Source organism: Papaver somniferum, unplaced genomic scaffold, assembly GCF_003573695.1.
Source record: "Papaver somniferum cultivar HN1 unplaced genomic scaffold, ASM357369v1 unplaced-scaffold_42, whole genome shotgun sequence".
NCBI lineage: Eukaryota > Viridiplantae > Streptophyta > Magnoliopsida > Ranunculales > Papaveraceae > Papaver > Papaver somniferum.
Genome location: NW_020646749.1, coordinates 52,379 through 69,016, shown reverse-complemented (window position 1 = coordinate 69,016; position 16,638 = coordinate 52,379). Strand labels below are relative to the sequence as shown.

The window sequence follows — 16,638 nt, the reverse complement described above, 5'->3', positions numbered from 1 at the left end:
ATTCTGACTCCTCCGTTTTTCTTTGGTACCACGACCATGTTGGATATCTACCGTGGGTAGTGCGATTTCCTGATTATCCCCGATTTTTGTAACTTCTTTAATTCCTTCTCGACGGCCGTGTGTAATTCTGGTGTGATTCGCCTCATTTTTTGTCGAACTGGCTTGAATCTTGGGTCGATCCTTAGATGGTGACAACATACCTCCGGATCTATACCCTCCATATCGTGCATGTTCCATGCGAATGCGTCCATGTTTTCCTTTAGCACCGCCACTTGTTCGTTCGCTAGTAAAGACCCGATCCTTACCACCCTTGGTTTTTCTACAGTTCCCAAATTAATCTCCCGAGTAGGTTCCACGGCCGAGAAGTTTGGTTTTCATTCCTTCACCGGCGTTGTCTCCTTTAATTTCTATGAAGACTCGTTTCCTTGTGCTTCGTAAGTCATGACCGCTTGCGAAATAACTCTTTCCAGTTCTTCTGCGACTTTGGATTCTTTAGCCTTTTTCTTCTCTCCCCTTTGTCGTGCTCGTTGCTCCTCATTTATCCGGGCATCGACCTGCATGCACTGTAGGGATGCCTGTGGATCTCCTACGACCTCAGCTATCCCTTGTACGCTGGGAATCGTAGCCTTTCATGATAGGCCGATGCCACTCCTTTAATTCCCGCGATCCATGGTCTTCCGATTATAGCTTCATAGGGAGAGGCGACATCAACCACGCAGAATGTGGTTAAAGTATCCAGGTAACCACCTCCATCTGATACCCTTAGAGTTACTTCGCCCTTCGGGATGGTTACGGTCCCATTAAAACCGTAGATACGATATGTCGATGGGACGAGTATATCATCTGACAACTCCATCCTTTTGAACGTATCGTAGAAGAGTACTTCGACTGAGCTCCCACTATCAACTAATATCCTTCTTACCCCCCGTTCCTCAATCAGCAGGGTGATAACCAAGGGATCACTGTGAGCTTGGTCGTTCATTGGGACATCCTGAGCCGAGAAAAAGATGGGTCGCGTCATCCAGGGTTCCATCGGCGAAGCTTTTGCTACACTGAAAATTTCCTTCCCATTATGATCTCTATTGCGGATCCTCGACATGATTCCAGTATTCAGATTGTTCACTTGAGTGGCGGAATGGGAAATCGTGTTGATAAACTGCGTGAATCGTGTTGATAAACTGCGTGAATCGGGCTGGGTGTCGGACGAACTGTCTCACATAACCATCTCTAATAAGGTGTTTCACGATGTCTTTCACTTTTCGACGGTTATTTGTAGAGTGGCCTCGATATTGATGATAATGGTAATATTGTGGGTGATCCTTGGTCTCCTCGAACTGTATCCCTCTTGAAGCTGGGTATATGATGTCACTCCTTTTTTCGACCTCTTTGAAGATTTCTTCTAGTGGAGCATTCAAACGGGTGTATGTCCTCGCCTCGTGCCTCGGCCTCTTTCCTTTAGTTAACCATTCCTTCTTCCCCTTTCCTTGCGTAGGTGGGCTCGCTCTCTTCTCGGGCCGAAATTGAACATCGTCCGATGTCGAATCGGGCGCCGCACTAGCCTCTTGCACTCCCCTATCCCTTGACTCTTCCTGAATTTCTTCTAGGGCGATGAAATGTTTTTGCATTTTCCTCATTTCTTTTAATGTTTGTGGTTTTTCAGTGAACATGGCTATCCAGATGGGATCCGACCTCCAAAGTGTGTTTTCGAACCCGAATATCTGTTGGTCGACTGGTACTTTCCCAATTTATGTACACAAATTTCTCCATCTATCGGTCAATGATCTGAGAGGTTCTCTGAACCGCCGGGCCAAGGTGAATAACCTGTTGACCATGGGCCGAGGTCTGCTGTTGTGCATTTATGTTTCAAGGAAGGCTTCGACTAGAGTCTCATAACTGTCGAATGTTCCTGGTGCGAGGTTGTAGAACCATTTCCTTGCCTCGCCTTCCAAGCTTGCAGGGAATAACTTGCACATTACCACCTCATGGTTTTTATATTAGGCACATTGTGTACATCTTCAAATGCTCAACTGCGTCTCCCGTGCCGTCGAACCTTGATGGGAGGTGGGGAGCGTGCACTTAGGTGGGAAGTCCCTTAGTTCTAGCTCTTGGGTGAAAGGGGTCCTCTGGGCCTCGCTTATAACCTCGGCAAACTTATCTTCTTCGCCGGTTCCTGACAACGTCCTTATCTTTTCCTCTAACTCTCTTAGCTTGGCTTCAGTCGCATTGTCGGACCATGTGTTTCTCTGTTTATTATTCCTCTTGTGCCTTTCGTCATATGTTGATGAATCCCCGGGTGGACCGTATTTTACGATAGGTGGTGTTGGGGGTGGTCCTGATCGACTGGAATTGCTTGGTCCTACTGTAGGTGGTACCTGCCCGATTTGACCTTGGTGTCCTGATGTCCCTAGGCTAGAAGATCCTCTCGACCTCGACCTTAAGTTCTGTAGCTGATAGTTCTCGAACTCTAGGGATAGGTTCCTCTGCTGAAGATCCCTTAAAGCTGCCTCTTGCCTTATTTGGCTTTTTAGAATTCCGAGTAGTGTTGGATCTGCACTCTCATGGATAGAGTGACCATGTGGATGGCCTAAATGGGCAGGGGGTGGTGACGTCATCACAGGTGGTGGAGGTGGTACTATGGGAGTATCTGAATTGATGTCGCCGGATCGATTCCGATAGTTGTTTCTCGTCCTATTTGTACTCGCCTTAGTCGTTCATGCTCTCTCCCGAGGGATTCTTGATACTCAGCTTGTCGTCTGATTTTTCGTCTCTGAGCATGCAGGATTAATGCTTCCTCATCATCTTCCGTTTCTGACGCGGTAAGTCCATCTATTTGATCATCACTCCTTGGGGCGCGAGGAGATTCGCTCCATAGGAGATAGGTCATCGTCTCGTCCCATATCGATCTCCTCGTCCACAGTTGGCATACCCCTTGCAGCAGCTCGTGACTCCTCTGGTGGTGGATGCCCGCCACTCCCTCGCCTCGTCCCAATTACTCCTCCTTGCATACTATTACTAGAGATCGTGCGGTTCCTCAGAGTTCTTCCCATACTTGACGTGCTAGCCATCGGACACAGTATGTTGTTAGTCTGAGAGTCGTCCCTACCTACGTCAGTGAAAACAGACAACACCTTACTTTGACCTGTTTTTGAAAAGTTTCTATAGTACGTACAGTTTTAGAAGAAACAGGTGACTGACACTAAAACTGAGTTTTTCAAAAGTACGATTCCCTCTACTCTGCCATGCTGACCTTGCCAATTTTCCCTGTTCAAACTCTAAGTGTCTCCTTTTAGACGGGTATCATGCTACGTCGCTTTCAAAGTCTCACGACGTCGCTTTTAGTACCACGACTCTGTATTGCCTACAATTTTTCCTACATTCCCTAGACTCCAAATCATTAACACCTAGTTCTCTGTGGGTAAAAGGTCCAAATTCGTACTTTTATGAGGTCAGCACGCCACGGAAAAATCTGGACTAAGACTTATGCACTCCCTTGGAACTACAAAGGGATGTCTTCCATTGATTCCTTGGATTCCTTCACCGGCGACCAATAATCTCGCTATGCTGTTGTTTTGGCATTTCCCCCATCCAACATGGAACCTCAAGCAACTTCAACCATACATCAAAGATGTTATTTGGGAGTTTATGGGTATTCCGTTGTTGAACTCGTAAGACAAAAAATAAGATCAAAATATGAAGACAAGTGCGAAAAATACTATGAAAACGAAGATTAAGACACGAAAACAGACTCGCCTACAAGACTAGTCGACTGTTCGGGATCGACCCAACTAAAAATGTTTGCTAACGACTCGATCTTAACAACGAAAACTTAACTATATCAACAGACTTCAAACCAAACGATCATATACAGACTTTCACCGAGTAGAGTTCATCCCATAGCATCAACTAACACGCAAAGTGTTTTTAGGAGCTTTTGGATCGTCTCCGTCGGCACATGCAGTCAAGGTATCCGGAGAACTTAGACGTTCCCCTTAGTCGGCGCCAAAATGTAGTTGCATAAAACCACACACTACATCCAATGGTATAGAAGACGAGTTAAAACTAAGTCAAGATGTTCAACAAACATAGACACAAAGATATACGTGGTTCGGTATGATTACCTACGTCCACGGGGTGAAAGGATGAATGTTATTATTTCTTTTCTTTGATTACAAGGTGTTCTCTCCTTCTCAAATGGTGTAACTCTCAAACTCTCCTTCTCAAATGGTATAACTCTCAAACTCTCCAATGTAGTGTTCTCTCTATCTCTCTCCCTTTTTAACCTGCCTCTCTCTCTCTCGACCTGCCCTTATATTTATAAACCAAAGTCGATGTACAACAGAATTACAATGTTGGTCACATTACATCAATTTAGTTGTTCCCTATGGGACCTTCACTGCTCGCCCGACTTTCTGGTTTGACCGATAATTCTTCACCCGAGGCCGAGTCTTTATCGTGTGGTTGACACGATGTCGCCCTTCTTTCTTCTTGTTCCTTTGTTTGACCATCTTCCTTCGTCTGACCGAGAGTGCTTTCTGGTTGTTCGCCCGACCTGTCAGGGGATAAGAGTCACGTCACATCCGACAACTATTGGGCCATCACGTCTGACCCACGTGATACCTCGCTCTTTGCACCGTTTGGTTCTATCTTGCGCTTCGCCGCTCTTTATTCTTTGGTGCATCACAACTTAGGATCTTGCCACCTAGCTTTGTGGATTATCTACACCTACACCAACCAATGTCAAACAGCCATGTGTCCATATGTTAACCACCACAGTTTACGAATGTAATCGTCATATACCTGAGTAATTTAACGGATTTTCAGCGAGAGAAAAAAAGGAAATCAGTATTCCTCACTTAATTATCTCTTCCGTCCATAGACATAATGTCACTTAATAGCAAGCAAGTCCACATTAATGTACTGTCATGCAAAAAACATTACGTTTTCATGATTAACATAAAGGCTCCAGCAGATGGTCCAAACACAAATGGAATTCATATGGGATCCTCAAATGGAATTCACATGGGATCCTCAAATGGTGTTAATATTACAAATTCAGTAATAGCATCAGGAGACAATTGTATTTCGATCCGTCCTCGAAGCCAAAATATATATATTGTTGGCGTTACGGTATTAGTGTTGCTAGTCTTGGAAAGTAAAAAATGAAGAAGGTGTTCGTGGCGTTACGGTGAGAAATTGTACCAGTAGAATGTAAACAGAGAACCCCTGTTCGTGGCGTTACGGAGCCATTTAGGTCAAAGAACCCCTGTTCTGCATGTAAACAGACCATATATGCGCTTCTTTTTTTTGAAGCAAGACCATATATGCGCTGGTAATTTTATTGGGGGTGCCTTCATATTTTTCCATTGTCGGCCTGTTGTACGCAGCACGCTTCACCTAGTATCTCGTCCTTGTGCTTAAAATCTGGAAACTTTGGACTGGTTTTCATATGTTGGTTAATTTATCACCATGCATTCTTGCGGCTTGACAGATCCATCTGTATCTGGCCGTCTGCATTCTGAGGAATTTCTTATTGCCATCTTTTGAAGTGTCGAATGTTTTTGCGCAGTTGCTATTACTTTTGTGTTTATATCATCAAGGAAAACCTTGCCACCATGCACTAAATTTTTATCATAAGAGTTGTGGTTCATGGACGACCCTTAACCTTCATGATACAAGAACACCAACCAACAGTCTGAGCAACAAAAACTTTCCCTTATCGTCATTGCCCTTGTAAAATCTAATCTTCTTTCTCTTTTCACCAACTGGACAGCCACTGACAACTGTTGCTTGGGCGTCGTCAGGGTCGGATGTATTTGAAAATTTTCATAACCAAGCCACAGAAAAAACATATGAAATTATGCTAACTTCAGGAGCTAAAGCAGTGCACCAAAAACTCTAAAAACACAAGTTATAAAGAGACTATGAAATTGAATTTCTTCAAAATTTCAATCACACCGTTGACAAGAATCCCTTCGTTTGAAAGCCATTACGGAAAAAATTATGAAACTGGTATACAAAGATTACGAAGAAGCTTGTCTCAAGAAAGAATATAGAAAAGATAATGAAGTAAATGAGTTAGCGGAGAAAAGATGACAAACTACTCTTGATGTATAAACAGATTGGAAGATGAGTACGGTCATATTATATGGACCACTGAGCAATTCAACCCTTCTTAGAAAGAAATCAAATTATATGGTTGAAAATAAATAAATGAGGTATCAAAATTCAAAGGTAAACAAAAGAATAATAGGAAAAAATGCCCACAAATATGGAGTTCGGATAAGTGTGAGGTTCTATATATTGCAGGCTCTCCTATCCTAGATTGTTGGCGCAGATTTAAGTAAGCAATTTCTTTGTCTTCCTCAAGCATGGAGACATAAGTCCATCATCTTCTTGGGCGAATGTGACTACATTTTTTTCTCCAAGTCTTTTCAACGAAACAAAGCTGTTTATGTGTGGTATTGGTACGACCCATCTCTCTCCAACTTTATTCGACCCCCAGATATTTTCTACTATATGTGATTGTAGATTATAACGAAAGGCGGATCCATGGTAATTATTCGTTAGTAAAATTTTACCCCCCTTTGAAAGACCAAACAAGTTAAGGATTCCTCCCGAGTAATTTAACAAGTCATTAACGTTCATGGTGTACTCTTTGCTCCAACACGGAGATTTATAACTACCATTCACCTCCCTATTGTTCTTTAGAAACCACAAGTCCCAGTTCCACATTCCAGAGCAAAAAGATTCAACAACAAGACATAAACACCCTCTGATAATACGAAGGCTACGTCCAATGGGTTGTAGCATGTCATTACGCGGGGTCTGGAGCAAGTGGAATTCCTCGTCTGCCAAATCAAAAGCCACAATATCTTCTGATCTCACATGGAGCCAATGAAGTGCCCCATTTGCAAAAATACTCGCATAATTATGTTGTAAACCAAAATTGGTTTCTTCCTTACTTCGCCAAACGCTGCCACTACCGAGTGTATTTACCTCCACATGTCCCTTGCAGCTATATATGGTTCCAATATAAGAAACTCTAATGACCTTATACTCATTAGTTAGAGGGTGATATCCGTGTTACATATTTCATCATCAAACACGTGTACGTAGGAAGACAAGTGGTGAGCATGCGGACCAAGTCATCAAACACATGATGACACACGCCCACAGCCAAGAAGCCCATCCCGTCGACGTCCGATTTTTGCCCGAACAAATCCAAGGGCAGAAGTTAAAAGATGTACCAAAAACACGATGTACTGCGGAGCACTAAATAACTCCCTAAAAGTTACTTTATCTCATCCTCAAAAGAAGCCAAGATCAACGGTGAAGAGAAGGTTGACTGACATGGACGTGACAGGGGAAGAAGACACTTGTCTGACACGAGCATGCGTCTCAACTACCCGCATTAAACACTCTGAGCAGTATACATGTCGATCAACCCGTGGAACGAACGAGGATGACTCTGCGTGATCAAGCAATGAACGAAGAGTTCCGCGTGATGGACACAAAGCACAAGAAGATAAGGTTCCAACGGACCACAGAAATGGATCCCACACTCGAACCCTATAAATACCCTCTCTCCACCCAGAGAGAGGGGATCGGAAAAAAAAGGAGAGAGAGAGGAGGAGAGAGAGAAGGATTGTGAGTGTAAGTTTATCTTTGTGCAATTCACAGACCTATGTAAACTCCAAAGTCATTCGAATACCTCTGTAATCATCTAATGTATAGTGAAACAACAACCCCGTGGATGTAAGCCTTAGTGCTGAACCACGTAAATCCCAGTCTTATTTACATTTCAGCACTTTACGTTCATTTGATACTCCACGATTTTTACTTTTATACTACGTTTTCTTTATCTTCCTTTATGTGAACGCCTCTAGTGATGATATTAGATGAGGCTATGATAAACCCGAAGGTTTTGAGCCAAGGAATCAGTACAATCATTTCATCAGTACGAGTGTGTATGTAGAGTGCGAACATTGTTTGTGAACATATAGATGCCTTCGTGATTTACGTGTTCACAATTTGGCGCTAGAAATAGGGACTTCGTCCCGGTAAAAGATTTATCTTATCCCGTGATTTCATCTTAAACTAGCATATGATTGCTCTGCTTCATTAGCTCTGACAGTATTTATCTTTTGTTTACCATATTCAAAAACACACCCGTTATCTTCGATAGCTCCGGCAGTATCTTCGTTTACTGGTTAAAAAATTTATTACTTAGACCCATGGATTTACATTTTTTTTTAGATCTCGTACGGACCTGTCTTTCCGGTGGGTTTTCGTACATTTTCAAAGGATCTACATGCATTTTGAAAAGGGATCTTCTCGCGTTTCCACGTACTTTCAACGATACCACACTTTTAATAAGACTTTAACCCATGTATTTTAACTCATATATTTTAGTCAAATGAGCCTCCCTAAGAGTTTTCTCTGTGGTCCTCGGGCAGTTTTCCCTGTCTTGGATTAAGGTATTTCCCAAACTAACCCGATCTGCACGGACATTTCTGTTTCTCGCTGTTTGAAATTCCCTTGTGCAGAAAGAAAGCGACAAAAGGACCCACGATGGAAAAGATGTAGGAAGCAGGAAAATCCAAAGCCTCGTTAAGGGAAGCACCAAGGACAACCCCGGTCATCACCCGAAGCAAGCAGAAAGGGGACAAAGCCAAAATGACTAGTCAGAGGCAGGATACCGCGGAAATCACTTCGCCGATGAACGCTAACTCCGTTGCAGCCGCGGAGACAAAGTACAGTACGGCTACGACAACCCTGAAGGCTGCAGAAGCCAGCAAAAATTTTGCTACGAATCAATTTCATCATCCAAAAGAAAAGGTGGATGGATCCAGAACACATCAACCCGCGCACCCGCCAACCTTAGGAATGCCATCAACAAACGATCAGAATCAAAGCGTGTCGGCGGCTTTAACACCGCAGATGGGCACTCAACCCGATTTGGAAATGCCAACAATCGAAGCTGAACCTCTACCACCTTTAGTACAGACAGTAGAAGAAGGCGGCACCATGGCCGTAGTAGCACGAGCTGGGACTCCCAATCAGGGGTCAAACCAATCACATCGATTGATGGCTAAGCTTGAATAATTGAAGAAGAGCCAGCAGGTTTACGCAGATGTTGTAGCTCTGCTGGCCAGAGAAAACCAAGAATTAAAAGACCGGATTGCCCTAAGCACGAAGACCATCCAACAACATGATGAAGCCAATTCAAAGGCACCAGAACCTAATCTAGACCGAAGAGTCATCGTAGCAGCTAACGGAGACGCGGCTAGGGGAAGTAGCGCATCCGACCCGGATTATAATGACGCATAGTAAGAATATCACGAGCAGAAGAGTGTAGGGCACCACCGCGCAATGGAAGATCTGCGTGATGAAATGATGGCCGGGATCAGGCAGTTAAAAACTAGAAAAGGCGGGGGAAGGTTAGAGGAGGTCATGAGAGAGGCTAACTCCACGCCCCTAACTCATCGCCTGTCCAACACCCATATTCCGCGAAAGTGCCCTGTCCCGACCTTTGAATGCTATAACGGATCCAGTGATCCCGCCGCACATATTCGGTATTATAACTACGTCTTATCCAGATGGATTCAGAACGACGCCGTACTTCCCATCAAGCCTGAAGGGATCGACATTGTCTTGGTTTGATAATTTGACGCCGGACTCCATCCACTCCTACGATCAACTCGCAGAAAAGTTCTTAAGAACTTACATGTACAACAAGGTTGTTAACACCGGAATGGATAACCTCTTTTCGCTGGCAATTGGCTACAAGGAAAACACGAGGGAATACACTAACAGATGGCACAAGATCTGCCAAGCCATAGGAAGTGTGGACCCAGTGGTAAGTATCAACTGCTACAAGTGGGGACTAGACCGAATGAGTCCACTATTTGTTGAGATTCATGGAAGCGTGCCTAAGACAGAAGGATATCTTCGAATAATTATTGAAAAGCACGCTCGTCTTGAAGAAATCCAGCGTGAAAACCCGAGGGCGTACCCGCAGAGGTCCCACCGTACCAATTCCGCAGAACAAACCAATGGGGTCAAAAGGAATAGCTCAGTAGAACGGTCTCACGAAGATAGGAAGGACCGAAGGGATGAACGACGAAAAGACGATCGAAAATTCGAAGATCAAGTTTACACGAAGCTCAATGCTAGCTATGCCCGGATCTTGCGAGAGATCAAAGGAAGAAAAAATTTGGAGCGGCCATGGTCTAAGGGAAAACAGCCCCTAGATCCGAGAAGTCTAAAGATTACTGTGAATATCACTGCTTCAATGGACACCAGACCGAGAAATGTAAAAACCTCAAAATAATGATCCAAAAACTGATTGATGCTGGCGAACTCCAACATTACATACGAAAAGAAGTCGCCGAGGATAGATCCAAACGGACTAAGTCCGTACAACTTCCATAGGGGAACCACACAATCAATACCATCTCGTGTTCTGAAGCCGCAGGGCCCTCACTTACAACACAAATAGGAAAGAGGTTACGGAAACAGTTCGAGGACCACTGCGAATTGTATAAGATTGATGGTGTAGAAGTGGACGAGCACGAAGAGTGGATGGACTCACCTATTATCTTCGACGCTGAAGATATCGAAGAAGATATGGAAGACCATAACGACCCCCTGGTCCTAACACTACCAGTGGATGGATGTAACCTCAAAAAGATCCTCATAGACGGGGGAAGCTCAGTAAACGTTTTATTCTACGACACATTCAAACGAATGAAACTCCATGAAGAAAAGCTAATGACCTCTTATTACACCATCTACGGATTCAATGGAGCACCCACGAAGCCATTGGGAGACATCGTGTTGCAGGTTAATGCCGGACCCATGAAAGTAGAAACACGATTCAGCGTGGTTGACGCCCCATTCCCCTACAACGCCATTATCGGACGAAAGTGGTTACATAAACTCAAGGGAGTGGCGGCAACTTACTACCAATATCTCAGATTCCCTACACCTGATGGAGTGATGGAAATCAAGGTAGATCGGGTCTCTGCAAGAGAGTGCCAAGCTACTCAGGACCGTATCAATAACGAACAAGAAGAGAAGCAAGGAAACCACAGGGAGGGGTTTGACAAAGGATGATAATGTTCTAACCACAGAAACAGGTACTTCAGAAGCCAACAAAGGACAAAAACATACCAAATAGCAATCAAAGAACGTCTCAGTCCTCGGAGATCCGAAGCCGGTGTTCACATCAGTAGATCCCGTGAAAGAAATTAACATAGGAACGGAAGAAAACCCGAAGATGATTAAAGTAGGGACCATAATGGACGAAAGAAGAGAAGATTACTTAACCAAATTACTGAAAGAATACGCGGATGTATTTTCCTGGAAGCTAGGAGATATGCCGGGGATTTACCCGAAAATAATCCAACACGAGCTGCGCATCAAACTAGGCACGCCACCTTTCAAGCAGAAAATAAGAAAAGTTGCACCGGAGTACCATAAGGCAGTGGAAAGAGATCTTCAGAAACTACTAGAAGCGGGGTTCATCAAAGAAGTCAAGTACCCTACATGGATCTCTAACATGGTCGTCGTTCCTAAGAAAAATGGCGGGGTTAGGATATGCATCGATTTTACTAACCTCGACAAGGCATGTCCAAAGGACATCTATCCCCTGCCAAGCATAGATCAGCTGGTTGAAGCAGTAGAAGGATACGAAGAGCTGTCTTTCATGGTTGGATATTCTGGTTACAACCAAGTAGCTCTGGCAGAAGAAGATCAATTACACACAACATTCTACAACCCACATGGCCTTTATTGCTACACTAGAATGCCCTTCGGACTTCGAAACGCAGGGGCAACATACCAAAAAATGGTTGATGCTATCTTCAGGCCATGGATTGGTAGTCCTTAGAAGTCTACGTTGATGACATGCTCGTCAAAAGTAAGCTGCGCAAAGATCACCATCAGGATCTGAGAGATATCTTCGAAGCAATGAGGAAGCATCACATGAAAGTAAAACCAGAGAAATGCACCTTCGGTGTCACTTCAGGGAAATTCCTCGGATATCTGGTAACAAAAACGGGCATTGAGGTAGACCCGGCGAAGATTCAATCCATAGTAGAAATGCCATCCCCGAAGAATTTAAAAGAGGTGCAGAAGCTCAATGGGTCCATAGCAACCTTGGGCAGATTTATTGCTCGATCCTCGGACAAATGCAAACATTTTTTCAATATTCTAAAAAAAGTAAGTAAGTTTGAATGGACCACAGAATGCGAAGAAGCCTTCCAGAAAATCAAAGAACACCTGGCTTCAATTTCAATCCTGCAGAAGCCTGATCCTGATGAGGTTTTGGAATTGTACATAGCAGCGATGGAAGACGCAGTTAGCGCAGTGTTGGTCAAACCCAATACGAAGATAGAACAACCTATCTATTATGTCAGTAAGACCCTCAATTCTGCGGAAAGGATCTACGCGAAGATCGAACAACTTATCCTAGCATTGGTATGGGCTACTCAAAAGATGAGAACCTACTTTCTAACTCACTTCATCTGGGTCCCATGCAAAGCACCACTGGAAGCAGTCCTTAAAAGCACAGGAAAAGTGGGCAGAATAGCCAAGTGGAACACCCACCTGGACCAATTCAACATCATTCATGAAATTCAACATTCCCGAAAATCCCAAGTTTTGACGGATTTCTTAGAAGACCTCCCCCTGGACAACGACCAGGAGATTAAAGGAATACCAGAAGCCGAGGAAGAAAGCAAGGATCCAATGGATATCCTCGAACCCTCGAGTCAAAGACAGTGGGAAGTCTTCGTTGATGGTTCCAAAAATAAGGAAGGAGCATGAATAGGCATCGTCATCACCACCCCAACCGGAGAAAGGATCGTACAAGCACTTAGGTTAGAATTCAAAGAGCATACTAACAACATCGTCGAATACAAGGCATTCGTACATGCCTTCCGTTTAATAATAGAGATGTGGGTAACCGATGTAAGACTGACAAGTGATTCGCAGCTTGTCATATGGAAAATAAGGATCGAGTACAATGTGTACGACGACACCCTCTCAGCTTACATGGTCTTGGTCCAAACATTGGCATCACAAATTCCGAACATCAAGTTCCGTCACTTATGCAGAAGGGATCTCAGGCACACGGATGCCCTAGCATATATATCATCCATGTTGAAGGACAAAAGCGTCGAAGCTATTAAAATAACAAGGGTATACGAGCCTTCGATTGCGTCACAATTCTCCTTCGCTACCAATCAAGATACAGTGGAAGAAAATATCGAAGACCAGGTAGGAGAAGACATCCATAACGATTTTGACGAAGAAGATATCCTGTCAAGAGCAAATCAAGACGAAGATTTCAGCAACGAAGATGATTGGAGAACGGTGATCTATGCGTTTCTTGAAGAAGGAACCTTACCCGCGGATCATAAACAAGCCAGGAAAATACTCTCCAAAATAGGAAGATATGACCTTCGGGATGGAATCCTGTACAAGAAATCCTTCCTCGGACCGTTAATATGCTGCTTGTCCAGGAAAGAGGGGCATCGAATTCTAAACGACATCCATTATGGTGATGCATGGAATCATAGCGGCATGAGGTCACTAGCCGACAAAGCAAAAATGCAAGGATATTACTGGGACACAATGATACAGGATGCCGCAAGAATGTCCCGACCATGTGAAGAATGTCAGCGTTTCGCCAAAAAGATACACGCGCCAGCAAAAACGTTAAATTATGTAGGTAGCCTGTGGCCATTTGCAAAATGGGGCATAGATATCGTCGGGCCTTTCATCGAAGGATCAGGGAAAAGACGATTCTTGATAGTAGCCACAGACTACTTCAGTAAATGGGTGGAAGCTAAAGCCTTAGCCAGGATCAGAGACGTGGATATGTTTACTTTCATATTCGAAAACATCATTTGCAGGTTCGGCATACTGGCAGAAATCGTGTCCGATAATGATAAGCAATTACAAGGGAAAAATATAGACATTCTCTTCGATACTTTCAAAATAAGGAAGATCAAATCCACCCCCATATACCCTCAAAGCAACAGACAAGCGGAAGCCACTAACAAGACCCTCGCCCTTATCCTCAAAAAACAATTAGACGAACATAAGGGGCAATGGTGTGAACAATTGCACAATGTGCTATGGGCATACAGGACAACACGAAGATCTTCCACTAGGGAATCCCCGTTTCACCTCATGCCAACCACAAAGACCGAAGCATGGGAGAAAAATCTCACAACAGACATGATGTTAGAGAGATTGGATGACCTGGAAGGAAGAAGGGAAGCAGCATTGGAGAAGATGGAAAATATCAACGAAGACTAGCAAGGGAGTACAACAAAAAGGTAAAATTTCGAAATTTTGTAGAGGGGCAGTATGTGCTAAGAACAATCCCACAGTATCAACGAGAAAATAAATGGGGAAAGCTAGCACCTACGTGGGGAGGACCTTTTATAATACACGACATTGCGGGAAACGGTTCCTACTATCTTCGCAATCTGAAAGGCGAGGTTCTCCGGCATCCTTGGAATGCTAAGTGGCTAAAACCGTACTACCCATAGGAGCAACGCAGCTTTGCATCTGCGTGAAGAATACCAGAAGAAGAAGGCAGCGTAATCGCTCTACATGTTTCTATCTCTGGACGAGGAGTAGCAGGCCTCAACCTATCAATCAAACAAGCTCTCTGAAATTCGAGTAAACAAAACTTATCAACAATATTGGGGAAAGTAGTTAATCTACAATCTCTTAGGGATCCCCCATCAGTGTCCATGAGTGTAAGACCGGGGGGAAGGCACCCAGCAGAAAGAGATACCCAACCAATCTTAAGGCAACGGGTCGACGGAATGGGTGTATGTAAATATTTTAACCCCATATCCTATAACGTTTCCTCGGCCCCCACCGTCTGGGAATCCTCTGGCCAAGGGTTCGCCAGCGGGGTGACAGGTCTCAAGACGATCACGAAGGTACCTCCCTTCGGTATTGCACCCAAACACTTAAAACACTCTTCTTTTTTTTTTAGTATCCATCCTCACAATGCTTAAAATAAACAACAAACTGATATTGCAGGTATATCAAAAGAAGGGTATATTTCATAAAGGTTGGTTACAAAAAGCGGCAAGGCCAATTCAAGGAAAAACACATCAAAAATATTATTTTTACAAAATACTAGCAAAATCTAACGGAAGGCTAATGACGTGGTCTCTACTTAGATGATGTCGCCCCATCAGCAGGGTTGTTCCGAAGAGTTGAAGGGACGCTCCCACCAGAAGAGGGTCCTGAGGAGCCAGGTAACGAGGCAGGTACAGGACGACGCGGATAGCTCTTGACGAGGCCATGCTCGGTCTTAAGGCCAATCTCAATCTTCTCCATCATCTTGTTTGTCTCCTCAGCCAATTGACACCGATCCTTATGCATAATAACTGTCATCCGCTGATGGGCTTGAGATAACAACGGCGATAGACGATTCACTTCTTTAGAAGCAGCACCAACGGCCTCCTCGCGGGATGCCGCCAAACTCTTAAAATGATTAGTATGTTCTTCCTGCTGCGCTAAGGAAGATTGAGCTTTTTCAAATTTTTCATTCGCAGCGCGGAGTTGTCCCTCGATCTCTGAAAAAGACAACACAAGGGAGTTAGCACAGAAAAGACACAATCACACTCGACGAAATAAGGTTATACCTTCGACACAAGCCGAAGCCTCTTCATACTCGTTAACAACCGCATCTCGCGCTTCGTCAAGATAGTCATATTCCTCGGATAATTTCTTATAATCTAGTTGAAGGTTGGTGAGAGTAAATTGACTGGCATCTAATTCTACCTGCTTCATCGAATCCATGTAACGAAGGTGGTTGACTTCGTTGTTTATCACTGTTACCCCTTTGCTAAGTATGTAGATACATACTTCGAGATTCCTCTCAGACTCAACCTGGCGGGCTATTTCAGCGCGAGACGCAGCAAGGGCTTTGCTGAGAGCCCCAACTTCGGCTCTGGCATCGTCCCTTTCTCTGGTAAGACACAGCATACTCTCCTTAATTCCCGGAAAAGGAAGGGAGCGAGCCTTTTGTAATTCCTCTTCCAGAAGATGTATTCTAGACTCCAACAACGAAGTACGCTCACGGGATTCCCGCAGATTCTCACGTGTCCACAGCAGCGTACCATTGAACAAAGTACGGTCATGATTATACAGATTCTGCATATCAACCATCTGAACATGCCTTGCACGCCATCCCTCAGCTCGAGCGTCCCACTTTTTGGCTTCGCTCTTAATTTTTTCGACCAGCTCTTTGATACGAGATTTTTGTCGTGCCCTTTCATTTCGAAGCCATATCAGCTCGGGGACGCCACCCACTGAAGATAGGGTGGGGAGACTCAGACAGAACAACTAAGTAGTAGAGAGAAATTACGAGGGATAAAGGATGAAGAAGAACCAAACCTGTGAAAGCTACAACTTGGCCGCGAGTTTGCTCTAACTCAGCACGAACGGCGGCAAGCTCTAAACGAAGACCAACCTCCTCTTCACCCAACCTTTCTTTCTATTTAAGGCTTTTCTTAAGTTCTTATATCTCCACCTCCGCCGCAGATAATGCCTTTTCTCTGTGACGGAGCTTACCCTCCATCTTCAAAGATTTCTCTT

The 16,638-nt window shown here is 44.2% G+C and overlaps 1 protein-coding gene across 1 annotated transcript; it reads right to left on the bottom strand.

Moving 5' to 3' along the window:
- Positions 1-598: 598 nt before the first annotated feature.
- On the bottom strand, positions 599-1,099 carry LOC113342497. Its single transcript, XM_026587029.1, has one exon. The coding sequence runs from the start codon at positions 1,097-1,099 to the stop codon at positions 599-601; it is 501 nt and encodes a 166-aa protein (XP_026442814.1).
- Positions 1,100-16,638: the final 15,539 nt, after the last annotated feature.

Coding starts and splice junctions, on each gene's coding strand:
- LOC113342497 (XM_026587029.1), bottom strand. CDS start 1,099: ATGTCGAGGATCCGCAATAGAGATCATAATGGGAAGGAAATTTTCAGT.